Here is a 26,189-nt window from a genome sequence, read left to right on the forward strand (position 1 = left end):
TTATGAAGTCAGGCGAGATGAGTGAACAGGACACCGCGAGCACATGTACCAGTGCACATTTTACCGTCCCTCGGCCACGCAGATCAGCGGGACCCCGGATTATGCAGGCCGACGCTTTCCGAATAAATAAATAAAAGCGGATCTCGGAGCAGGGGTGCGCAGGGTTAGGTTTTCTAATGGGCCTCTTCCCAGTCCTTCCCTTCACTCCAGCCATCCAGTAAATCCTGGGAAATGAAAGAGCCCCACCGCACCCCTGGCTCCCCCTCTCTGGCATGCTGTCCCAGGTGCGCAAATCACAGTTCAGAGAAGGATCAGAGACTCTTCCCAGAGAGCAGCGAGTGGGAGACACGCTGAAGCCATCCAACTCAAATCAGCAACATGTGTCCTCCAGAGTCTTATTATCCTATAAATGAACTTTATTGAGGCAACAAAGTGTTTCAAACTCTGCAAAAACATTAAAGGGCTGCTGAGGCCAGGAGAAGTCCTGCCCCCAAGGGACTAATGAGTGGGGGGCCAAGCTCTGGGGCGACCGTGTGCTGGCTAATGGCCTATTACTGACAGAGATGTGGTTGGCGTGCCCAAAGAGGAAACCGAAAATGGCAGCAGCCTCTTAGCTGACCCAACCTGGCTCATGGGGAGGGGAGAGAGCGGGGTGCAGGGGGGGGTGCAGGAGTGGTATTACGACACACACACACACACACACACGAGGGGGGAGGAGCGGCGGCAAAAAGTTTAAAAACAATTTGTATGACATGTGGACGGGTCTCCAGTCGCGGTGCGCGTAATGAAGTCGAGCTGCGCTAGGGTCCCAGGCAGCCCGGTGGAAGGGGACTACTGAGTGAGGTAACAAACCGCATAAAAGCCCGCAGAGTGGCAGCCCCCTTACAAGCCACTCGGCTCGGAGGGAGGGGGACGTGGGGCTGTCTGTGGGGGAGGCTGTTAAATAGCATCAGAGCACTGTGATCCTTAAGGAGGTGATTAATGTTTTAAGAAAGAGAGAGAAAAAAGGAAACAGGCCTGGCATCTGTTTCTAGTTACGGACCCTGGAAATGAGATTAAAGGAAAAATCTCCAAACAGATTGAATTGTATTTGCCATAATTGCTGAGAACAGCTTATACAAAACAGACCGCAAATAACAGGGTAATAAAACAAGAGAGGGGCTCTGCAATTCGAAACCAGTGCCTTTCGGATCCTTAAGTAATCAGACGCAAGACGAATGCTGAATTAATTAAAAAGTGTGTGGGATGGGGCAGGCCTACGCCACGCTGGAAGCTTTTCAATTGACAAAAGGCGGCAGGCAGATTCGAGAGGGAACGCTCGAAATATGCGGTGGAACGATAACACGCTGCGACAATGGCAACAGCCCATTTCATTGCCGTGTAGAAGTCGAAAACTCAAACAAAACCGCTTCACCATTTGAAGAGAGAAAGATTAAACTGCTGTCACAGTGGGACCCGAGTGCAGTCCATACGAAGGGGGATTTTTGCATATTTTCCCTCCAATGGCACCCGATTTCAAAGATCTTTCTCAGAGGACAATAGCACCGTACCTGCTTTGAAATTCAGTGTCTAGTTAGAATCATCTAAAGAAAAACAACCCCTTTAAGAGAAAGGGGAGGTTGGGGTAGTAAAAAAAAAAAAAAAAAAAGGCAAAAAGTACAAAATCAATGAACGCTACAAGATAAAAGGGAAAGAGCTGATGCCAGAGAGCCACTTTCATTCCACTTGTGATTGTGTTTAAAGCAGAACCACATGCACTGCTCCCACTCAGAGGAGCGCGCCTGAGAGAGAACGGCCCTTCACATGCCTGTCTTTAGCGAACAGAGGGATATCATTACCGCGCTGGCAACAACACTCAGCGCCGAGGTGAACTTTCAACTCTCCCGAGGGTTCATCACACAGCGCCGTCGCTGACAATCAAAATATTGAGACCTCATAACTCCGAGCCAAGGGAGGAGGGGGGGGTAAAAAGTGGAGTGACGGGGGTCTTACGTTTCCTATGAAAGGTTAACGGCATTTCAAATGGATGTGGCGGACACGTACTTACGATATCAACCCTGCAGATGCTATTAATCAAACCGGCATTAGAATAAATGTTAACAACAATATATTGGCTAATTGGAACAACGCATGGCTTTAACAGCTGCCTTGACTTCCCACCTCACCCCCTCACTTCTCCCTGGCGGACTTTCAGAGCAGATCCAATTTTATCCCACCGTAATCCATCTAACCCTGGGAACACACATAAAACCATCAATGGCGGCCCGGTGAAGTGGACTGCAGTCACTTTTATTACAGGACACATTTGGGTTTTATATAATCGGTCGTTTATTGACTTTTTATTAAACAACTGTAGAACTAATGAAGAAAAACAGTAGTGGATGAGTAGTGGAAAATAAATAAACTACAAATGTATGTGTAGATGTTAACAAAAACTGTTCACAGAGTTTTATTAAGCAAGAAAACAAGTCAAATCTTGGTTAGGGCAAACAAAACACAAAAAAAAACTAACTCATTTAATGAGAGGGATGAAGTTCATCAGCTGTTTCATTTCAGTGTATATCAGACAAGATAAAATGAAAAATAAAAAAAGGTACAATTAGTTGCTATTTATCCAAATCACATCCTAAAAACAAAGTTATAGGAGTAATTTGACAGGATAAATAGAAACAGATACCATCCCGGTTGTGCATCCTGAACACGCAGTGCCATTCTACTCCAGACCTGCTGAATAAATGCTCGTAACCCAGTGTTTCATAAAGTATTACAAAGCCATGAAAAAAATATATCGGTTTAAAAGGCACAAAAGAAGAAATCTCAAAGTCTGACCTCAAGAGCTAGTCAACTCGCCTACGCACTAAACTTGGCCAGCCAAGTCACACCACAAGAGGGCACTATCACTCCATCAGCAGGACACTGCGGGTGGCCAGTCACCTGCTGACCCAAATCCAGCACAGGCACGCCTTACTAAAAGGGTGGGCAGACGCACCACTATTGTAGCTACCGCTGAGAGGGGTGATAAAATTTTTTTTTTTTTTTTAAAAGAGTGAAACGGGAAGTAGGGCTAAATGGCTGAGTCAGAACGCTGGTGTTGCGGAGAGCTTGTTCATTAGTTTGGACCTTTAGGATTTCTTAGTTATGCCCAGAACCCAAGGAGGGTAGGGATGGAGGGAGTCCTGCTCCCAATCTACTCGCTGTGCGGTGCTTGGTGAAAGGTGAAATGAGCCAAAACTGAGAGTGCGGTGTGAGGAGAGGTCGTGGGAGGGCATCAGTGAGGGAATGTGATCCGTAATCTTTCATTGATACAGCTGACTGTGACCTGAGTACAGAACAGCTGAAGTGTGCGGCACAGCACCATTTTTAATTCTCATGAGCTGCAAGAGACATGCACTGATGTCCACTCCACACATAAATATCTATCCAGCGGTGAGTGTCTGAAATGTCAAGTGCATTTGATTTAAAATACCCTTTAAAATTTATATTAAAAAAACAATAATAATCACCCTAAATGACCCCCCCCCCACGACTGTCAAAGCTGCAGAGCCTCATCAGGTTTTTCAGATTTTAAAAGAAGTTGCTCTTGTGCTGGGTTTGGGTCAGACTTTAAGCCTCTATGAGCCGTTCAACACACAAAGTCCTGCCTCATTCGAATGATCTGCAGTAAAGCAGCCTGGACGTCTTCGTCCATGTGTCCCTGAAAAGAAAAGAGAAAAAAAACATTAAGTTAAATCAGCTCATCTGCAGCCAATTATAATTTAAAGGTTTTATAGTTTCACTGTGTTATGTTTAGTTATTGATTTTAGACTGACAGACAGACAGACTCTTACGCAAGAGTCTTGTTCCATTTGTTACGTAAAAAAAAAAAAAAACGAAAACTGAAAAACTCGGCAGCATACACCCCCACCCGCCCTTACCTGTGCTGCACTGAGAAGATGAGTTCGGTAAATTGAGACCACCTCCCTGTGCTGTCTTTCAGCATCCTGTGAAAGAACAGAGAGGCTGATTATACTGCACCCTGAGCAGCAGGGCCTTCACCCCTCAGGGCCTATGAAAAGAGGCAATGTGAGTCTGCCAGCTATCGCTGGCAAAAACTCATTCCTGAAAGAGGCGGCACCACGACACTGACTCATCTTTCAGAGGCGAAACCAACCAACAAAAACCCCACTTGGTCAAACAACCACAAATATGAATCTTTAATGTGGAGGAGTCGTTAAAAGATGTTCACTAAATACCGCAGTGAGAGCGGCTCCTAGCACCACCAAACTGTAAACAGATTTTACCTACGATTGCCCTATCACAAAAAATATTAAATATTAAACAATATAATACAAATGATAAGATAAATATAATGTCCACTGTACGGAAAGCACTTAGTTGGTCACACTGTGTTTTTGCTGGATGGAAACAATTGTAAATACATACAGAGTTTGTGCTAAAACATCAGTTTGCAGAACTGCTTTTAATTAGCATGTGACATTTCCAACTGTTATCAGCCACTTATTTGAAGGGCTGGAAGAGCTGACTTGAGGTGCCCTGAAGCAGTGCAGCTCTATGTGACATTAATGAGCAATTGTACGATGTCAAATAGTGTGGGTTGCCCTTGGCTTTGAGTGACCACACACACACACACACACACACACACCCACACCCACAAACACAGACGCAGCATACTCACAGCCAGCTGCTGCTGTAGGCTCTTGACCTGGGCCTGGAGTGTGTCGATGTGCTGGTTCGGTCTCTTGCTGGGCGTGTTGCCAGCGTAGGCCAGTTGGGAGAGACCGTTCAGGGCCTGCTTGAGTCTCTCAACATCAGCCAGAAGCTCTGTGATCTGAAAACACACAGTGTTGCCATTACACACCACTCACGTTCACAGCAACGAGTCCAGAGTGTAGCAAGTTCTGCCACTTCAGCAAAAATGTGAAGTGTACAGTTTGTATTTTAGTAAACAAATTACTTATTTAGAGGTCTATTGACATCTATGACTTTGACCTATTTGCAGCAATAACCTCATTCAGATGTACCTGATGGGACTCCACACATTATTATGCCCAGTAATAACATTTATCTCACACATGTATATAGTAATTTTTCGTGTTAATTAAAAAATAATGATTTTTTTTTCCATTTTGACCTCCAATGAAAGTTTAAATGATAGAAAAAACATAATTTGCATTCATATGATCAGAGTACATTTCACTGCACTTATATAACTGTATGTCAAATATAGCAAATTGTGCCTAAATTTGCTGTGGAATGAACACACAATAACTGTAAATATTTGTAAACATCTGCTGCATGAAGGGATTCAGACTGCTATATTAATTCAGTGTTATTTTAACATTAACCCATCAGTGACAACATTAAAAACTTAATCCCAATATTGTGTGTGTCATAATTGTTACTTGACAAGTCCTCTCTCTTGAGCCCTGGGGAGCGTTCCACAAAACAGGATCTCTCAGGTCATGACTAACCAATATGAATGCTACTTACCTTAATTCTAATTGGATAGTCATGACTTCAAGTGTTTAGCATTGGATCCTTTAAATCTTATAATCAGATTGAGATCTGGGGACTGAGCAATTTTTGTACACTGTATGGGTTGTTTATCTTGAGCTTTTTGGTTCTCGGCAGTGCGACAGTAGCTCTTCTGTGGGATCAGACCAGACAAGCTAGTCTTCAGTTAACAAGCGGTCGGCAGCAATGACCCCAATTTTTCCTGTTCATAAGGCCACTAATATGTTAGGTTGGAGACTTATAGAATAGGAGGCTGGGAGCATTGTGAAAAATGTACCCTTTTGTCTTTGACCTCAGTCTGCTCTGATGACAACTGAATTCTTCTCTGAAGGTCACCAATGGTGCTGAGGGAGTCATCGTAACGCTCCTGCAGGTCCCGGACCTCGAGCTCAATGGAGGTGCTCTTGGCCTGCAGGGCCTCCATCTCGGCATAAGTCCTGGCCTCAGAGTCTTTGGCATTGGCCAAATCTTGGTACAACTCATCACACTGCTGCGCCAGGCCAGGCAGACGCTGACTGAGCTCCAGCACCTCCTCCTCTAGCCTCTGCTTCTCCACCCGCAGCTCAGCCACCTGTTCAGAAATATCAAATTAGAAATGAAAATGCTACAATTTTTCCCAGCATTTCAACCCAATGAATGGGAGTGAATCTTAGCAACAAATACCTCGTCGTCTCGGCTGCGGAGCTTCTCCAGGGCCTGCGTGGCCCTCAGAAGTTCAGACTGCAAGGCAGCAATGTCCTCAGCCCGTTGGACACCATTCTCCTCCTCGTCCCTCAGAGCCTGCCTGAGCCGGACCACCTCCACCTCCAGAGCCTCTCTGGCCAGAACCTGTTCAGCAAGCATGGCCGCTTCACTGCTGCCCCGGCTCTGGAGCTCCTTCTCCACTTCCTGAACCCTGTCAGCCTCCAGCTTTCGAGCCACCTCAGCCTGCTCATACTGCTCCTTCACTTGGTGGAGATGAAGGTTCAGGGCCTGAAATTTCTCCAGACTCACATACTCAGCCTGCAGACAGCGCTGGAGGCTCTCGATCTCTGCAGTCTGCCGGGGTATCTGTTTCTCCAACTTGTCCCTCTGCACTGTCAACTCTTGATTCTTCTGCTCCATCGTCACCAGCTTCATGCGAAGATCTTCTACCCTGCCCTTGTACTCCTCCTCCACTTCCTGGTACTTTTCACTGGAAACATAGTCAGACTCCAGCCCTTTCCGCACAGCCTCCACTTCCAACTTCAGTTCCACTTTCTCCCGCTCATGACGTTCACGTTCCTTCTTTTCATTCACATAGTTCTCCTCCATTTCAGCCAGTTTTGTTGATAGGTTCTTCACTGTTTCCTCAATCTGTTGTTCTTTCTCCTGAACAATATGTAGTGGAACAAATCTTGACTGAATAGCCTCCTGTATCGTGTCCAACTCCTTCTTCTGCTCCTCAATGGCCTTGTGAAGTTGGACTGTGGCCTCCTGAGCAGACTGATAGTTGGACTGGGCCTCATTTACCTTCAACTCAGCCTCTGACAAAGTACTGTTCAACTTCATTTTCACCACTTCATGTTCACTACGGCTAATGTAGTCCTTGTCTAAGCTAGCCTGAACTTTCTCAAACTTCTCTCTCAACGTGGCACTTTCCACTTTCACTTTCTGCAACTCTTCTTCCATTTCCCAACAGTCCCTCTCCATCCTGGAAACTTTATTCTTGGACTCATCTAAAGCAGCACTTAGCTCAGCCCTCATTTTCTCATACTCCAGCCTTGATACGAACTCTCCCTGCTTATTTTTCATAGTCTCTCTCAACTCCTTCTCCTTGTCTGTGTATATCTTCTGAAGGCTCTCGAGCTCCTTTTCGAGGCTTGTGTTACGGGCAGACAGTGAGCCAACCTCGCTCTCGAAGCGTTCGCAAGACACATGGGTGCTCTTCAGGTTGGTCACATTCTCGCACAGCGTGGCCTTCTCTACCTGAAGCTTCTGCCTCTCATCCTCAGCCCATATGCTCTTCTCAACAGCCTCCGCCAGCTGCTGTCTCAATTCCTCAACTGTGTGTCCAAAAGACTTTTTCATCTCCTCATGAGATTTGAGGGGCACAAACTGCGTTTGGATTTTACTTTTCAGTTCCTCCATCTGTTCCCTGAGGAGCTCCCGGTCATCCTCAGCCTCCTCCAACTCCATGATGAGGTCCTGGCTCTTCAAGGTGACCTCAGACAACTTCTTCTTAAGGGCAGAGCTCTGCTCCTCCAGTATTGCCCTCAACCGCTCATGCTCTTGCAGTGGGATACTCTTGCCTGGTGAACATTTATGATCAAGCTCCCGGTGGAGCTCTGCCACCTCCTCCAGCACACGGTCATAGTCTTCCCTCAGCTCTGCCAGCTGCTTCTCCTTCTCATCCACTGCATTAGTCAGGAGGATCTTCATATTGTCAAACTTCTCAGCAGGCACCACGGCAGCCAGTTTGGCATCTGCCTCCTTGACGTGGGCCTCCATTTCCAGCAGTGTTGCAGCCATGTTCTCCTTTTCTTCAGTCAGCCGTTTGACCTCTTTGGTCATTGTCTCAGCCTCCACTGCCAGAACACCCTCACTCTTCTTGTACTCTTCAAGGGCCTTCTCGCTCTGCTTCAGGTGGTTGCGTACACGGCCAACTTCAGCTGAAGCTCCCTCGTATTTGACTTTAACTTCGCTGAGCTGTGCCTTCAGGTCATCTACCAACTGGTTGCTGAGATGCTCTTTTACAGCCACCACATGGGCCTGGAGCTGCTTCACCTTGGCCTCCGACTCCAACATCCTCTTCTGCACATCGCCCAGGGCTTCCTCCAGATCCCGTACCTGTTTATCGGAGTCACGCTTGGTGGCGTCCCGACTCTGGGCAAGTTCTTCACACTCCTTGCTCTTGCGAACCAGAGCGAGCTTCAGCCGTGACACCTCCTCCTCTGCAACTTCCTGTCTCTGCCGGACTCCCTCTAGCTCCCTACGAAGGCTCTCCACTTCACTTGACACTGAGGTGCTGCGAGAGAGTTCCAACGGTCGTGAAAGGGAGCGGGAGGGACCTGAAGGCTGCAAGATCTACAGCAAACACAAGTACCTGGTTACACCACACATCACCACATTTTATACAACACCTAAATACTTTACCTTATGCAACACACAGCCACTTCTTTGCAAACTGCACATAACAAACTGAACAATCGTATTGCACTTTGATACATACAGTGTATTATATACTGTATACACTATACACCCAGAAGGAGCAGGGGACAATATAGATGACTGACAGCTCTCTTGCACCCTCAAAATTGCAGACACAGAAAAGCTGCACAAGGTCCTCCTGCCTATGCTTAATATAAGCACTAAACGTCAACATTATCTCTGTTAGACATCACTGGACTGTGTCCACTACCAAACCAAGCATGCACACAGATTATCTGTGCTTTTAAACACTCCCCATGTGCTATGGCTTATATTGTGCTTCCAAAATATTCCTGTGTGTAAATAACCCACCGGCAAATGCGAAAGTGAAATGATTGTCACTGTGAAACACTGCAGCACAGCACATGGTGACATAATGAAATGTGTCCTCTGCATTTAACCCATCACCTTGGTGAGCAGTGGGCAGCCATGACAGGTATCTGGGGAGCAGTGTGTGGGGACGGTGTTTTGCTCAGCGTCACCTTGGCGGGTCGGGATTTGAATAGACAACCTTCCGATTAAGAGTTCGCTTCCTTACCCGCTAGGTCAACCACATGTGAAACTCACAAGCACAGAAAAAAGGAACAGCATTGACATTTATTGTAACCTGTTAAAACCACACAACAATATGTGACTGATTTTAAACCACTTTCCATATGATTTAATCCAAGCAAACCAGATGCATACAAGACCATTGTAGACACAATATTCTCCTTTTTGTAGGCAGTCAAACGTTGTATTTTTACACATGTGGAAAGATAATATTATTCAAGTTGTGCATTAGTGCCCTCTAGTTTAGACAGTGAAGTGGCACCATAAAATGCTTATAAGCCTGCTTTCACTGATCTTACTCTTGCAGCATTTTAGTTTATCTAAAGCATAATCCCCGAAAATGCTCCTCCCTTAACTTAAACTTCATTCTTAAGATTATGGAGGGATAAAAATCTTTAGGCCAAAATTAAAAGCTAATAAAACCATAAATCTGTAACCTTCCTGAAGGCTAAAGCGCTGATGGTATGAAATCAGAATCCAGCAGCAGATTTGGCTGCCACTGCCTCTCCTAAGCTTAACTTCGCTGACACAAGCAGCCAGCCTGGGGCCGCTGCATACCGTATTACTGTACCGCACAGTGGGTGTTGAATTCTGCATCACAGCATTTAACTATTTTATAAAGTTCTTTAAACTTTGAAGTTTCTTTATTCTGTAGGATTCAACAAAGGCCTGAGGAGAGTGAGAGTACCTGTGCAGAATCCAGACTGTGAGACTGCTTCACCAGAATGTTGTCTTTACCTGAAGAGAGAACAACAATCTTAAACAACACTGCGGATGAACACACCACCACTCATTAGCAAGGTCTCTCGCTGTAGACCTTTTCTGCAGTAACTTAAAAGATTAACTCACCTTTGATAACAGACTGGCCAGAGTAATCTCCCTGTAATTAAATGCAGGTATATCATTACCCTTCATTTTTTCCAAAGTGCAACAAAAGCCAGCTGTACTCAATTGGAAAAAAAAATGGAACAGCTTATGATTAAAACCACATTTGCAGAGATCACGAACCAGGTGGTTCTTATGCTGAACTTTCACAGTTTCCATGGCTCGAGCCACATCCTCCTTCTCCCGGACAGACAGCAGGAGCTTAAGATGTTCCCTCTGAGTTCAGACAAGAAACAAGAAGACATGTTTTTCATCCTCTGTGAAGATATACACACACACACACACACACACAATACAAACCTCATTGTGAATGTCTTCTACAGCTGACTTTTCCTGTAGACCAAAGAGAAAAATTGTAAACAAACAAAAACACAAAAACAGATGTCGGGAGCATTGTGCAGAACATCACGTTAATATTTACGGAGGATTAAACGGTATACAGGACTTTACCTGACTAAGCTGCTGCTGAAGTAGATTCACCTTGTCCATGAGAGCTCTTTGTTCTAGGTGAAACTTCCGGAGACTCTCCTGCTGGTGTTCATTCTGCCGTTCTAGGTCCTACAACAGCCCACAAAAAGTATACTTATTCCACAAGTACTGGACCATAACCAGTGGACAAAAGCTCTTAACACGATGAACCAACTCACATGTATTATTTGTGCTCTACTGGCTGCAGCCTCTGCGTTTGCTTCTGCTAAGTGCTGTAGAGACAGGATCAGTGTTAGAAATTCACTGGCATAACATACGTCCCACATCTTTACCCCTGAATGTGATCATCCTTTCAACGTCTCACGGTAGCTGACATAAAAGTTCCATCCTATGCACAAGTGCTTAGATCTGAGAGCTAGATACCTTCCTTAAAACTTTACTTATTGTCCAACACATTTTTTTTTACTTTTGTTTGTGTCTTTTCACTCTTTGAGCTGCTATGATAAAAACAATTTGTTTCTTATTCAATTTCACAAACCCAAAAAAAATAGTGCATTATTCATTTCAGCCACCAGATGGCACTAGTTCCTTGTGGTTTCTTTAGAACGAGTGAAAGATTCACATGAACTCAAAATACCGCTACTTCAGATCTTTATTAACAGCACAGGCCGCCAGTGGACAAGGTTCAGTAAACAGATTTAATGACAGCAGAAGTTGAAATAATGAGCAAAGACCTCTTGTTTATTTCTCCCACAGTTTAAGCACCGGAAGTTGTTTCATCTATCAAATAATTGCTGCTTACCTGTCTTTTTTTCTGCTCAAGCCTTGCAGCTTCTTTAGCTGAAGAGAGGAAAAATACAAACAGGAGTTCAAATAAGGATGTGGAGGTAAAAATCGGCAAATACGATTCAGTCAGAGAACAGGCTAATGAGCACTCCAGATCAAACCATTTCAGATGCAGGTGTTTGGGGGATTTTAAAAGCAATTGTGTGAAGCAGTCGTTTGAAAGCGCAAATGACCAGTTCTGCCCAATACAGCTACGCGCAATCGGAAGCTATTGTAAACAGCGCTTCATGAGCACAGTTAATGACAGGTCTCACATGGTGCACTGCAGTGCAGCGTTCAGCTGAAGTGCTGAGAAACGCACACGTCCTTTCATCAGGCAAGGGGTACAGCAGGCAGAAGGCAGTGGGTCCAGGAATTTTTCTTATGCCAGACAGAGAAGAATGGTTCACTAATTCAAGTCTAACTAAAGAGCGTCCAACTGCCCATCTTTTAGTGTGCGTGGGCGTGTGAAAGACTGTGAGCGGGAGGAAGCTCATACTTCAATACCTCAGGCAGCATTTCCTGGACCTCTTCCACTGAGAAGCACTTTCAAGAGAGGACAACGTTTGCTTCTTAGGTCCAGACAGCTGTGCTTGTCTCTTTCCTTGAATGTGTGGCCCTGCAGCGCTTAGCAGGTAAGCGGGTCAGGGAACAAATCCCTCCTTCCACTACTGAGACAGCTAGGCTCTCCTGCTGATCCTAACGCATTCATTCCTACACTCACACCCGACAGGGTGCCCAAAAATTACCAAGAGTCCTGCCAGCAGTCTGGGTGGATGGGTTTTGCTGTGCAAAAGGGAAAGGGGGGAGGGGATGACGAGGCTTGAATGCTGGAATGACTGCCCACCTTTATGGGTGCTGTCCAGGTAACTCTTCACCAGGGAAACAAGCTCTTGGTTCTTCGTTAGACGCGCATAGTGGTAGCTGTCGTGCCCCAAGCCGTCAACAACGGCGACATCTGCGCCATTCTTCAGCAGCACCTCCACTGCATCTTTACAGCCGTATTCACATCCCAGTATCAGAGCAGTCCTAGCAACAAGGATAAGTAGAGGTCAAATGTAATGTAAAGTCATAATTTATTAAAAATCCAAATGTCGGGGTCCACACACTTGTTTTGTTTATCACAGATTGTGAGGTCCCCACCACGCTCCAGCAGCAGCTGGCAGATCCACGGGTGGCACATTTGCGTTGCCAGCATCAGAGGAGTTCGCCCATCCTGCCAATATAATGCAATAAATATTCAAACCTTCAGATAGTATAACATTTTAAAATAAAAATTATTGTAAAAATATCTACAATTGCTTCAACTACTGTTTCCAGTACTGTTTTTTTTTTCCCCAGTACTGCCATGTAACAGACACCTGTTGCCATATATAGTTTATGCTACAAAGTCTAGTCTGGCACTGGAGGTGGTCCTTTTGTCAGAAACTTAAAAAAAGATAGTGAAAGGTTCTCAAACTGATCAGTGCTTTCTCAAAAAAAGGATAAATGAACAGAGACAAAGTCGCAGTTTCAAATGACATTGAGTACTCATTCAATAATAACAAAATAGGACTCACAAAATCAGTAGCATTTACAGTGGCCCCACTGTCACACAGCAGTTTAACACTAGATGAACAACCGGCCATCACTGCGGGAAGAAACATTAGAATTCAGCATTATTATACTTTTGGAAACCAAACTCTGGCACTGAGACCACAAAAGAGTGCTCCATTTATAAACTCCATTATAAGCTGTAACGTTGTACAGAACCATAACTTCTTGGTAAAAAAAAAAAAAATAAATAAATACTAAGAAAAACAACATAATGGTTTCCAGGAAAAAATCCTGCTGACTACAGGGTTCATTGATGCACTCAGGACTGGAAGTGAAGGCTCTATTCACCAGCATCATGCAGCGCCGTTTTCCCTTGCAGGTCCACGTTCCCCACGGGACAATTGTGCTGCAAGGACATAAAAACACAGACATAAGGTGCCTTCGCATTTCACCACAAGCACTGAGGTCTAGGTGACTACGCGAATGTGGCTCCACCGTTGGGTCCCTGCAATGATATGTGGTAGGTGGTGTTCTGAAAAGGCGACTATATAAAAAAAAAAAAAAAAAAATCTCTCTAGCAACAGCTTCCCAAACTAGTAGCGCAGTCAGATGATCAGGGTGCGAAACTCTACACCCTGGGATGCATGCACTGGGATTTACCCCAACGTGCAGGAGGGGCATACAAGGCAAATTCACAAAGTTATAAAACAATTTGAGTCTGTTATTTGATCGCCGTGAGAATTTTTACACCTATTAAGAGCTTTATTACTAATAGTAGCATATGTATGTTTCCATTAAAGTTTCAGCACTTTTCAGGCAGGCAGTAAAAAAGGGGGAAATTGGTTAATTAAACACAACTGATTCACAATGTCTTGTTTCAGCTTCATTTTGTGAGCATGAATGGTTTATACTTGAGGTGACAACCTGCTGCACGGACTGAGGCTCGAAAAATAAAAGGATTGTCACTTCTGCAACATTAATTTCTTGACACCAGATAGTCATGGCCCACAGTTTAGCACATGGGATAGTGTGAGAATATCTTGTGCTCGAACTGAAGGAATGTTGCAACCATTCTGTACCTGCAGCAGCTTCTGCACACATAGTGACTGACTGTTCCTGGCAGCCAAATGCAGGGCACTTTTCCCTGCAGGATATATAAAAAAAACAATATAACTCACTTTGGAACAGAAGGGACACTAATTAATCACACTCTGCTGCGCGCTAATTTCAGCAGCTCCCACTTCGCGCTTACCAGTGGCATCAGTGGCTGTCAAGTCCACATTATGGCCTAAGATGAGGTTGAGACAATCTAAATGGCCTCTGGTTGCAGCGAGGTGAAACCTGCACAGGATTACATAGGGAACAACAAAAATTCAGAAAAATCATAAAAGGAAGACACTTATACGAAAAAAAAAAAATCTCTTCTCTAAAGAATAATATGTTTCCTGCATGTTTCCTACAGATTAAACAAATATGAACTGCAATGGAAAGCATTTGCACATCACATGACATACAACAAAAGTCTCACAATCATTATGAATGAGTGGAATGGTTTGTCACAAGAGGAGGATGTCATGAGCCATTAAATCACCGAACAGCGGAATAATTATTTCACAATTGAGTTTTATCAACATTAAGAAGTATTGCTTTGGTTTTGCACAAATTCTTGACAGAAATGAGGGCAGCATGGAAATGCAGTCAGCAGAAACACCCCAGAGAAGCTTTTGCTGGTGATGATATGGGGGCACCGTGGTCAAGGAGCGTTTGAATATGACACACTGTGGAACGGAGGAAAAAAAGACTGAGGCAGAGACAAGCAGACTGACACCTCGTTCCGGGAGCGGTTATTAAAAGCCGTGTGGACAGAGAGGAGACGTTAGACAACAACTCTGCCTGGAGAACCTTGACCCGTATCTGACCGCAGACGGACAACATTACTAGCTTCTTCAGGAAAGAGAGAGAGAGAGAGATAAAAGAGAGAGATATATATAAAATTTTTGCTGCTCTTTGACTCTCCAACTGGATCTTCCTCCTGTCCTCTTCATGCCCAACCATTAGCTAACTTCTTCAACCCACAGACATGTCATTCCAGCCTGGCACCACCTCCCTGACAGACTGTCAGCTCTGCTGTATCCAGTATACGCTCTATATTTATAGAAAGGTGTGGCGGGAGGGGTTGCGGTGATGAAAGCTGGTGCTTAACACCCCTCCAAACAAACACCTCTGAAGTTGTATAATTAACAGTGCGCCACTAAACAAGGCCAGCGAATGAACCGGCCTCTCCAGCCTCCTGGTCCTGGGGTTGTGGCGTCTGATTGAATGAGGAAAGTGGACGCGTGCCATAGCGGCCCGGGTCTCTTCTCTCCAGCAGATCAGCGCTGGGGAGGTTCAGGCATGAACATGAGTGTTGACTTCTCAAAGTTTTATTACATATACATTTATACATTTATGGCATTTATCAGACGCTCTTATCCAGAGCGACTTACAATCAGTAGTTACAGGGAAAGTCCCCCTGGAGCAACTTAGGGTTAAGTGTCTTGCTCAGGGACACAATGGTAGTAAGTGGGATTTGAACCTGTGACTCTGTAGTCTTCTGGTTCATAGGCAAGTGTGTTACCCACTAGGCTACTACCATCCCTTATTAAACTAAGCGCAGATGTAAATCCCCGTGATATAAGCAGGCATTACAAGCTGTGAGCGAGATGTTATTGAAGTAATGACCCCGGGGGTCTTAGATGGGCCGACGAGAAAAAAAATTAATAATAATAATAAAAATAAAAAAAAAAACATAATTAAACATGCAATCCACCTCGATACTGAACAATACGTCCCGCGCTATGACTTCACATCTGAGATTTGCATCTTCCTCTAGAGGTCACACAGCCACCCGCAAGCATCCGCTTACATGCAGCAGCAGGGACTGGGGGCAGTGCCGGCGACAAGCGAGCTTCGTGTATCAAGACAGTGTTTATTGCGCCCAGCTCCATTTCCCCGCAGCCTAGGGTGGCGTCTGTGAAGGCGGCGAATGTGCTTGATTTAGTCCTGAGAAATTCCATCACCTTATTATGAGATGATGGTCCTGCTTCCTCGCAGCAGCAGCAGCAGCAGCAGAAGCGCCGGTCTGGAAGCATTTCGCACACATCCCAAAATACCCGGAGGCGCATCCACTCAAAACCTGCCACTCACTACTAAAGAATAACAAAGCGGCCTTTTCAAATCACTTCTTCGCCCGACTTCACCTACGTCAATGACTGAAAACAGCGGTCGCTCCTTTTGTAAGGACACGTGAAAGAAAAGAACGTATTGAGACAGGCTTCAGGAAGAGATTTAGTTTTACAGTTATTGTCTGCTATTGGAGTGAGAGGTGGTACAAAGGCAATCGGACTTTAAAACGTTGTGTCGTCTGTAATCCCAAAATAACCCACAACTTCTCAGAGCTTGTATGGCCTTCAACCCAAGGACAAGCATCACGTGACCCTGGCGGGCCCTACAATTACATTAAAAGATTGTTCCAATTTTATACAAGTCTTCAACAAATCTGCCCTGTTCGGCTTGGCCACTTCCCCAAAGGGGCCGTTCTGGTCAACAAGGCCCGACCACAGCGCGCTTCCCATAACTACCCCTGAACTCCAAACTACAGAGACAAACCTCAGCGCAGATTACACACAAACACAAACCAGGCTAAACAGATTCTGTAAATACCACGACTTTCAGGGAAAGAAAGAAAAAAATTCCGGTCCTAAAACACTTCCATGTGTTCACACTGAGACGTTTTCAGAATGAAGGGACCCAGACAGGCATGGCAGGGCAGGAACCCATACCAGGGATATCAATAAGGGGTGTGGTGTTTACACCCCTAATCTCATTTTCCACACCAATACTACAGAACAAGCAGCTTCTCGTGACAAACGGAGCATTAGCGCATGGTGACGCACGACACCCGAACTGCAACCCTAGTTAAGTCATACACAGCCCAATGCGGGACAGAGGAGCGCGAGAGGGAGAGTTTGGTATGAAAACGTGGCGAGGATCTGTGGGAGGAAGTAGATGGGTGGGGAGGACTACTCACGCTGAGCGACCCTCCACATCCAGTTTGGTGGGGATGATGCCCTTCTTGCTCAGCACGGCGGCCACCTTGTCCACCTCGCCGCGTTCCACCGCCTTCATCAGCCGGTCGTCATACTTATTCCAGTCTGTGTTCTGACAATAGGAACGTGCACAGTTATTACATACAATAATTATAATATTTATTAAAAACACATGATTTTTGGGTTCTCTTCCTGTCGTTAACCAAACACACAGACCACAAAGACAAAGCAGCAGTTTTTAAGTTAAAAACAGGAGTGAGGCGAGTCAAAACAAGCTGTTAAATCCCAGAGGCACCGTATATCAGAGATGTTGACTGCACAGTTCCACCAGCAGCAGCATTCCTCACTCAACTCCCTGGAGTTTCGTAGGAACCGTGAGACTCATTCCCCTGAACACTGCCAGCTAAACGGCAGATAAAAAAAAAAAAAACGTTGCATTTGGAAGATCCGAGCCGGATACCTACAAAGTACATGGAGGTGCACTTAAGCCATCGACTCATTGTTACGGGCGCTGGTCCTCTGGTGGGCTGCTACCGACTAAAAACCAAAAAATGTATCCAAAAAAAAAAAAAAAGCCACTCAGCCAGCGAGTGGGACAGGGGAACATGAGTTTGTGCCTCAGAGTCCCGCACAGGAGAAGAGGGACTTGCAGCGAGGCTTCCTCGGCTCTCCGCGGCCCTGGCGCTCTCCCTGCGACTTCATCCCTGCGCCGCTCGCGGCCGTGTGGGGCGAGAGGCTGGCCCTGGGACAGCCCCGAACAGCTCCTCCTCTGGGCTGAGTCTCTGAACGCTCCCCGGTCCGCCCCAGCGCCGGACGGGAGATCCCCTTTCCTGCCCTGCAGCGTCCGTGGCCCCCCCCCCCCACCAAATGGCAAGGTCAGCCTCTCGCTCTCAGTAAATAAAGGAGCCGTGGCCGGGTTCTAAAATATCCCGGTAAACACTGAGCAGACGAGCCCTCAGACTGGCTACTTCTTTATTCCCCACCGCTGATGACCGATTGGACGACAGGTCTAATAATACATCCGGAGCATGCTGCACCGATGAGTAATTGCCACACGGTCCATCCTGGCAGAACCTCGCCAGCGCCAGCACGCACCCCAGCAACTAGAAATATTAACCTATGGGGATTACGGTCTCAAATTTTAGAGGCCACTGGCCGGGGCCCAGAGGGGACCCTTCCAGTCGCACTTAAACCGTCTACCAACTTGATCCTGGCAGCGGGGCGGCTGATCCCAGCGCACGGTAGCTGGATTATGTGTCGGCTTTTTACAATCAGCTGTCTGGGAGCGCAGACCCCCCCACCCCAACCACCGCACCTTCACGGTAAACACCGTGCACTGGTGCTATTCCCAAAAAGTCTACGTCATTATTTATTTATCGTTATATAAAGAGGGAGTTTGGGGAGGGGTGGGGGGGGCGTTTAATTTACACACACCGCGTCAGCGCGATCTCCTGTTACGCCCCTGCTGCCGGAGGCGCGTTAAACGAGCGCCGGTGATATTCTGCAAACATGCGAAAAGGCCTTCCGCATGACACATCGGATGAATGGTCGGTGTCCCCTTACTAAGCTGCTTCGCCGCATAGAAACAAAGGAACAAAAATGGACCACCTTCACCGTCCCATTTGTCACCTGAAATAAACGCAAGTGGCCCCGGCAGTTTTTCTCAGAAGCATTTACAGAACTCGAGGAAAAGAGATGCACTCTAGATGCACTAAGTTCAGAAATGCACTGAATATAAGAAAAACATCGCGCTTGAAAATATAAATGGAACATGAACTATGAAACTGCAGGGCAGATTCTGGGAAGTTGCTTGTCTTTGCAAAAATTCTTTGAAAGTGAAAAGGACACAAGACATAAAACGAAAGTGCTTTAGCTATTGGTGTAAAAAAAAAAAAAAAAATGAAATAAATTAATAGGAGAAAATATTTACAATCTCTGCATATCCATTACAATATTTGATTAGGTCAGTACCTCTTTTTGTTTTTTGCCCCCCAACAGGACGTCATGCTGGGCAGCTGCACGTCCCCCATACCTAAATCCAACACTGGTAATACCTCTTGTGCATATGGGTGTCGGCGGACAAACATGATCTCTGCTGAGGACCACCAACCCAAACATGCAGACAGATGATCAACGCTGTATTTCAAGCATTCTGATGGGTTATCCTGTGGACATGACTTTTGAACACTCATCTTACACGGCTTAAAGCAAAAGAAAAATGCATCATTTGCCTTCACCTACTAACTAAGCTGAATGATGTTTAAGATGACATCAACATGTGATTTTCATTTCTCTAAACTGCAGAAACTACCATTAACATATGGCGAGAACATTCATGTGATTAAAAATAGGTGTTGACCTTTCAACCTAATTTCACAACTTCAAAAGGTCAAGAAGTTGCACAAAGGGCCACACCTGATTATTGTATTAATGCAGGAACTGGGCAAGAAACCATGAGGGTGACACTCGGGCCTGTTCCCCAGATGACGTACAATACTGGGTCCCTCAGCAAGACCCAGAGTTGCTCCAGCGTGCAACTAGTAATCGTTGCTCTGGATACGAGAGTAAGTAAAATGGCATGTAATTTAATTGTAATAAACAAAGACACAGACTTGCTATGTGAACCAAACACAGCTTCAAAAACAAAAATATTTTTACATATAAAACATAAATGCTACATTTTCTAAATGTTACCACCTGTAAGGGCTGATTTATACTCCTTATACATACAAAAGTGACCAATAGAGTGTCTAGTAATACATTTACATTTTACATTTACGGCATTTACGAGACGCCCTTATCCAGAGTGACTTACAATCAGTAGTTACAGGGAGCCTAGTGGGTAACATTCTCGCCTGTGAACCAGAAGACCCGGGTTCAAATCCTACCATTGTGTCCCTGAGCAAGACACTTAACCCTAAGTTGCTCCAGGGGGACTGTCCCTGTAACTACTGATTGTAAGTCGCTCTGGATAAGGCAGTCTGATAAATGCCGTAAATGTAGATGGCAGTGCAAAGTCTTCAACCTTTCGACTTTTTTTTTTTTTTTTTGTTTAATGCAAAATTAGACAGAAGGCTTTCTGCATATCCATGTTTAACACAGAGTACAAATAAACTTTAAAGCATTACAGCACTGGCTGCCTAATAAACTGCTCCCATGTGTGCAGGTTAACACCCAGTCCTGACCTTTCTGTGCCGCGGTATCTCATCCTAAAAGCAACAGTCTCGGCTGCAACGACAGCCTAATGGGACTTATATATGCTCCAATATACTGACAGATGGATTCCCTAGTGATGAATACACTTCTTGATATCTGAGAAGAGCGTCCTGAGGAGGTGGTCAGTGTGTGTGTGTGTGTGTGTGTGTTTGAACAGGGGAGCCAGCACTCAACATCACCCAGCAGTGAAAACAAAGCCCCGTCCTAAAACGGCAGGCTGTGACAGGCAGTGATTTACATGGGACAGCAGTGAGAGTGACTGCTTCTCCCCCCCCCACACACACAGCCGTGAAACTCTGCAGCCACCTGCAGGTGGATGACAAGCCCCGGCAGAACACTCTTGCTTTTTCAGGTTTTCCTGGGCACTGCTCCGCATGAATCATTCCCTGAACGCCTTTCCATACATCCCGGTGCAGACTGAAGGAGCGATGCGGACGGGAAGTACCAGGATGAGTAGTGATAACATCCTGCAGCGGCTAGTGAACAGCTCAGCTCTGATCACGCAGAGACCGGAACGTTCCGGCTGGGGCAGACATGACTCAGGAGAGCGAGACACTGCAGACTTGGGGGGGAGGACAGGACAACAAGACAGAGAGAAAAATGCCCCTTCTCCGAAGGCAGCAGCCCATGAGAATAGTCTTCAGGAATGCAGCACGGTATCTTGGGTGATCATCTTTATGCCTTTCACCCCCTCAAATATTCTAACAAAAAACAAAAAGCTTGGGGTTACAGAGTTAGATGTAATAAAAATGAATTCAGGCCTCCGCTATGACACGCAAAACATCCATTGCAACATCCACAGCCCTACTGACTACATGGTGTAAGCTCTGCCTCACTGTCTTGTGACTGTCTTGCAACTTCCCTGAGTAAGACACTTAACCCTGAGTGTCTCCAGGGGTTTGTCTGTCCCTGTAACTGCTGAGTGCAAGTTACTCTGGATGTTAAGTGTCTTGCTCAGTAAGTGTGGTTTGAGGTCTTCTGGTTCACAGCAGAGTGTCTCAACCACTAGGCTACTATAACCGAGCTTGTACTGCCCTGCAACCAGACCTTAAATTGGTTCTGGTGTTTCTTAACAGCCATATCATGAATATAGTGGGTTTGTGCAGGTTGAAACAGAACCACAGATGTACACTGTCACCAACAGTACAGTGAAACCCCTCCAATCACTTCCATGGCCACAGGTAGGGGTGTTTGAAAATGTCGATAAAGCAATACATCATGATATTTTACGTGGTAAAATATCATACCTGTCCCTGAATCGATATCAATACAATATCATATCAACCTCCACTTGTGTAGATGGCGCTGTACAGCTGGGTACTTTCAATTACTGCTTTGCATTTCACACAGACCGATCACAGCATCTTGTATTTCAACTGTTTTTACATATTCAGTGAACTGTAGAAGATCGCAATATGTGCAGTATGGTCATATCATGATACATATCGTATCATGAGATCCTTGCCTATCTACACCCCTAGCCACAAGTATATAAAATCAAGCACATAGCAGAAATAATGCAGACTGCATCCAACACTGGCCGCTCTCAGGAGGCCAGTGAATTCAAACCAAGATAGGAGGCCACCAATGCAACAAGTTCATTTGCAAAATTTCCTTGCTAACAAATATTCACGGTGAACTGTTAGTGGTTCTATAACAAGGCGGCAGCAAGAACAGTGTACAGAGAGCTTCAAGTGACTGGTTTCCATGGGCGGGCAGCTGCATTCAAGACTTATCACGCTTCTCCTGTGGCAATGTCATGGACGAGTCTGGTGCCAGGAGAAAGGTACTTGTCTGACTGCATTGTACCAAGGGTAAAGGGGGTGGGGGCCGACCTTGGTCCCTTAGTTCCATTGAAAGGAACTCTGAATACTTCAAAAAAAATTTGGACAGTTTCATGGTCCCAACTTTCTGGGAACAGTTCCTCTTCCAACATGACTGCACACCAGTGCACAGAGCAAGGTCAATAAAGACAAGGATGAGCCAGTTTGGTTTAAAGGAATTTGAAAGGTCTCCACATGGCCCTGACTAGCGAGCCATGCTTTCTTGTCCAACATTGAGTGCATGTCTTCACACTATTTAAAAGAGTGCATGCATCTTATCTCATCTTATCTACAACCACCAGCGCGAGCACCCTGATCTGTCAGACCAATCATTTTTCTCTGTGGGAGGACTTGTCCAGACTAACCAGCCTGAAAAAAATGACAAAACACACACACAAAACATTACACTTCAGATTATATTTAATAATTTTGTTAATAAAAAAAGATAATAGCCACCTTACAGTCGGCCAGCCAAATATGATTTATGATTTCATTGTGCATACATTTATAATGAGGAAATATAGATAACATTAATCACTTATTGGCAGTGGATTTTGGCACCTTAAAAGGTGCTCCAGATAAAAAATGGTGAGCTTTTTAAAGAAGGACTGTAGAGGTTGCAGTGCGGACAAAGACTGATCAATTTGGGTAGCAGTAGTAAGCAGGCCGACTTGACCAGAGAACGTACCCAGCAAGTATACAACTTCTCACCCAGCAGCCACTGCAGGCTGTTCATATTATACCCTAATGCACCGAGGACCAATTACATGCTGCAGAAGGGAAATGAACCGCGATTAGGCAATGCACTGCTGTAATGGGCCGCGCTATTTCCATGCTGACCTACACGCCAAAGCAGGGGCAGACTGCAGTGTGAGGAGCCTGTCGTTAAGGGTTGGGCAAATTGATGCTTTAATTAGCCAGACCCCCCAAGGAGGCTACTGTTGACAGTCCGTGCCAAGTGTGTGAAGAGAAGGCCATGCGGTGGCATGTAAAGCGGCTATAGAAAGACAGCTCCAGACCGGGAGCTGTCTGAGGGTCCCACCCACCCTGAGATGACAGAGGCTGCCCCATTCATCAAACGCTGCTGCGACGCTGGCGTCACTGTGGCTGCCGGCACAATCGCAGTCGCTTTGACAGCGTTATTTCCAGGTAATGCAGTTAGACACACTGCGGTCCCCAGATCGTCCCATCATTTCCATTTAACCGCAAAATGGAACAATGGATGTGACATTCCAGTCCCATTTCTACCACGTCCCTTTGAGTCTCCACATGACAGTTTAATTTTCCAGAGCCGTGAGACGTTCATCAACTCGAAAAAGTTGAGAAGCAGTGACTGCAAAAGACAGCCAGAGAGAGAAAAGGGAGAGAATCCAGCACCTCACCGGTCCCTGCTGACGACCCGGTGTCTGGACAGCTGCTGCCATTTAAACTGACCCCTGACCTCCAGGTCACGCATTTTCCCAGCTATTTTCCCCCACTTCCGACACGTAGCTGACGGACAGAGGGATCAGCTTTCTGTCGTCCATCAAGCCCTCGGCTGCCTCAGTGTCACCAGGTCACATTATTTCACAAGGCAACACGTTCACGTGGCCTTCAGCCCCTTACAGGTCTGTTTTGTGGCCCCCGGTTATCTGACACAAGAGGACAGGAGAAACATGAAAGGCCAAAAGACCTTGTTTGGTTACAGAAAAAAGCGAGTGAAACGAGGGTCAGATAAAAGAGAGAAATAGTAATGTTTAGTTGCTCATATTTCTCTAGTCCGGTTCATTCATGACAACCTATTAAAAACAAAATTACAGAGCATGTGATCGCTTTTTAATGATTAGGCCAAAAAAATATATAAATTCAAATCAATCAGAAGGCCTCATAAGAATTTACCATTCATCATGCCAATAATCACTTTTCATATGGGGCACCAAAGTCATTCCTGACTCTGTTAAACAGACCATAAAAGAAAAACTATGGACCCAACCACCAGAATAAATCTGCAAAGTTAAAATAATAGGCGGTTTCAGGCTGGTTTAATGGGGGAAATGTGTAAAATGTGAAATAAACATTGGTCAACCTGAAACCCATTCTAATGAAAATTCCCTAAATGTCTGAGATTTCAAGACCGTGACCTCAACCTGCTCCGGAGGCAGAAACACCATAGAGTAGCAGCAGCAGCGTCACAGACACATTTTAATTCCTTCCCCAGCAATAACAGCGGCCTTTGCCGGGGTATGAAAACAGGGCGCCTTATTGCTTTTGGCGGCTGCGGTCGGCATGTTGTTCCAGCTTGACTGATGACATGCATGTGGATAAGCGAACAGCCAAACTCCAGCAGGAAACCGTGAACGTTCCCGAACTGTGGCTCCCGCTCGCTCACAGCGGACCGGTATAATCTCACTAGCAGGTACGAGGTCCAGTCAAGAAAAAGTATGCAACACAGTTTCTATTCCCATGTATTTCTTTACGATCAAGTGTGATTGTCAGGAAGCTTGTGGTGCTTATTTTTGTCCTAAATATTCAAATCATCCCAGAGTTTGTTTTGTACGCCGACATCAGTCAAGCAACATTCCAATACAGGCTTACAGACAACAGGCTGGTTGGGACTTGTTTTAGACGTCTCTCCACCCTTATCCTCTCTCTCGTTCTCCCCTTTGCTGCATAAACAAACATGCAATGCTACATGTTGCCTCTAGAGGGCAGCACACAGAGTATAAACAGACAGCGATCACAGAATTAAAATAACAAATGTAAGAGAAAATGATTGATTGAAGAACATAACATGTCAGATATGTGTGAACACACCCACAAAGGAATAACTACCAGGATCATAGCAATAATTACTAATAGTTTACTGGGTCACAATATTGAATATGTAAAAATCTATTAACTAATAAAGGCCAGGAACGAAAAAGGCCTACATATTACAAATTATCAATTAAAATATTACAAACAATGTCTAATATCTAGTTGGGTGACATAGGAGTCGTTTTAGTACAGCAGGAGGTTTTCACTTCCCTCTCATTTGGATTTGTGTGACTAAATGAAGTGGCTTTCAGCAGAACAGGGTTTTTGTAATGGCGTGCCTACGTGTCCTCTTGTCTGATTGAGCAGATTAGGGGCCCGCTGATAATCTCTGGTCCCCCGGACACTGCAGGGGGGCCCAAGCACAGAAATCCCCTCACCCATGAACATCCCTGGACAAACAGAGCCAACATGTAGAACAGCACGGACACCAAAAGAGAACCAAAACAGGCGCTGGCCCGCCATGGTAGAGCTTAGTCCCGAGGCACTGTGAGAAACGTCCCTTCAAATGAAAATCAAACGCAGTTTCAGTCCAAACAACGTATCTTTATTTTATTTAGAGAGTAATCTCCAGTTCTGCATTTTCCATTATAGTGTCAGCAAAACAGGCTACATACACAACTTCCTGAACAAATATCCTCATAGGTCAAAGATCGGAAAACTTCATTATCCTGGAAACTCTAACATTCTCAATGAGAGAAGAATAAATATGCATGGTATATTAAACATGTGCATATTAATCTGTGCATACAAACAGTTTGTGTTTTGCCCAGTCCGCAGAATCCATCCATCTCCGACGTAATCTGATTACACGCCAAATCATCTTTTAAGGGAATTTTGTCGTTCTGTCTTCTAGCCATCTGGAAGAAAGAACCGGCCTAATCCCCCCCGCCCCCCTCTTGTAATGTAAAATTAAGCCTAGCAACAAAAGCATAGCTTCTCTAACAAATGCCACTGCTGGTCTCCAAATGTAATCTGTAGAATGAAAATGGCACTCTTCTTCTCAAAAATAAGGAATTCCTTAATCCAATAATTCGTTTCATATGAAGCATTTTACAGATTTGCTGAGTGGCAGCATCAGCATTAGGTGTAGTATCTGGACTCGTGATGGCAATGAGGCATGAGAGGTCATGTGGATCAGTGAAGTTGTCATCAAACATAAGAGCCTGATAGTGACAGAAAAGTAGTAAAGTAGCTCAACAGGCTATGGCTGCATAGCAACATATCAGTAGAAAAAAAAAAAAAAAAAAAAACAGCGCTAGAGGCATTTACACAGAATTTAACACTAGGGTGGTAACACGGTCGCCTATGAACCAGAAGACCCAGGTTCAAATCCCACTTACTACCATTGTGTCCCTGA

The 26,189-nt window shown here is 45.3% G+C and overlaps 1 protein-coding gene across 1 annotated transcript in view; it reads right to left on the reverse strand.

Annotated features, from left to right (window-relative positions):
• Positions 1-2,304: 2,304 nt before the first annotated feature.
• Positions 2,305-26,189, reverse strand: part of LOC114773820 (uveal autoantigen with coiled-coil domains and ankyrin repeats protein-like) — a 31,735-nt gene continuing 7,850 nt past the window's right edge. Inside the window, exons 2-20 of the mRNA XM_028965982.1 lie at positions 16,979-17,109; positions 14,162-14,250; positions 13,989-14,053; positions 13,258-13,315; positions 12,933-13,003; positions 12,483-12,589; positions 12,221-12,402; positions 11,351-11,388; positions 10,767-10,820; positions 10,570-10,677; positions 10,420-10,452; positions 10,243-10,335; positions 10,084-10,114; positions 9,923-9,972; positions 6,178-8,559; positions 5,792-6,085; positions 4,676-4,828; positions 3,915-3,980; positions 2,305-3,694 (exon numbers count right to left, since the gene is read on the reverse strand). Of these exons, the coding sequence (XP_028821815.1) occupies positions 3,623-3,694; positions 3,915-3,980; positions 4,676-4,828; positions 5,792-6,085; positions 6,178-8,559; positions 9,923-9,972; positions 10,084-10,114; positions 10,243-10,335; positions 10,420-10,452; positions 10,570-10,677; positions 10,767-10,820; positions 11,351-11,388; positions 12,221-12,402; positions 12,483-12,589; positions 12,933-13,003; positions 13,258-13,315; positions 13,989-14,053; positions 14,162-14,250; positions 16,979-17,109 (4,077 nt within the window). The 3' untranslated portion in view covers positions 2,305-3,622. The remainder of the gene's footprint in view (positions 3,695-3,914; positions 3,981-4,675; positions 4,829-5,791; positions 6,086-6,177; positions 8,560-9,922; positions 9,973-10,083; positions 10,115-10,242; positions 10,336-10,419; positions 10,453-10,569; positions 10,678-10,766; positions 10,821-11,350; positions 11,389-12,220; positions 12,403-12,482; positions 12,590-12,932; positions 13,004-13,257; positions 13,316-13,988; positions 14,054-14,161; positions 14,251-16,978; positions 17,110-26,189) is intronic.

The sequence above is a fragment of the Denticeps clupeoides genome, unplaced genomic scaffold (genome assembly GCF_900700375.1).
Source record: "Denticeps clupeoides unplaced genomic scaffold, fDenClu1.1, whole genome shotgun sequence".
Taxonomy (NCBI): domain Eukaryota; kingdom Metazoa; phylum Chordata; class Actinopteri; order Clupeiformes; family Denticipitidae; genus Denticeps; species Denticeps clupeoides.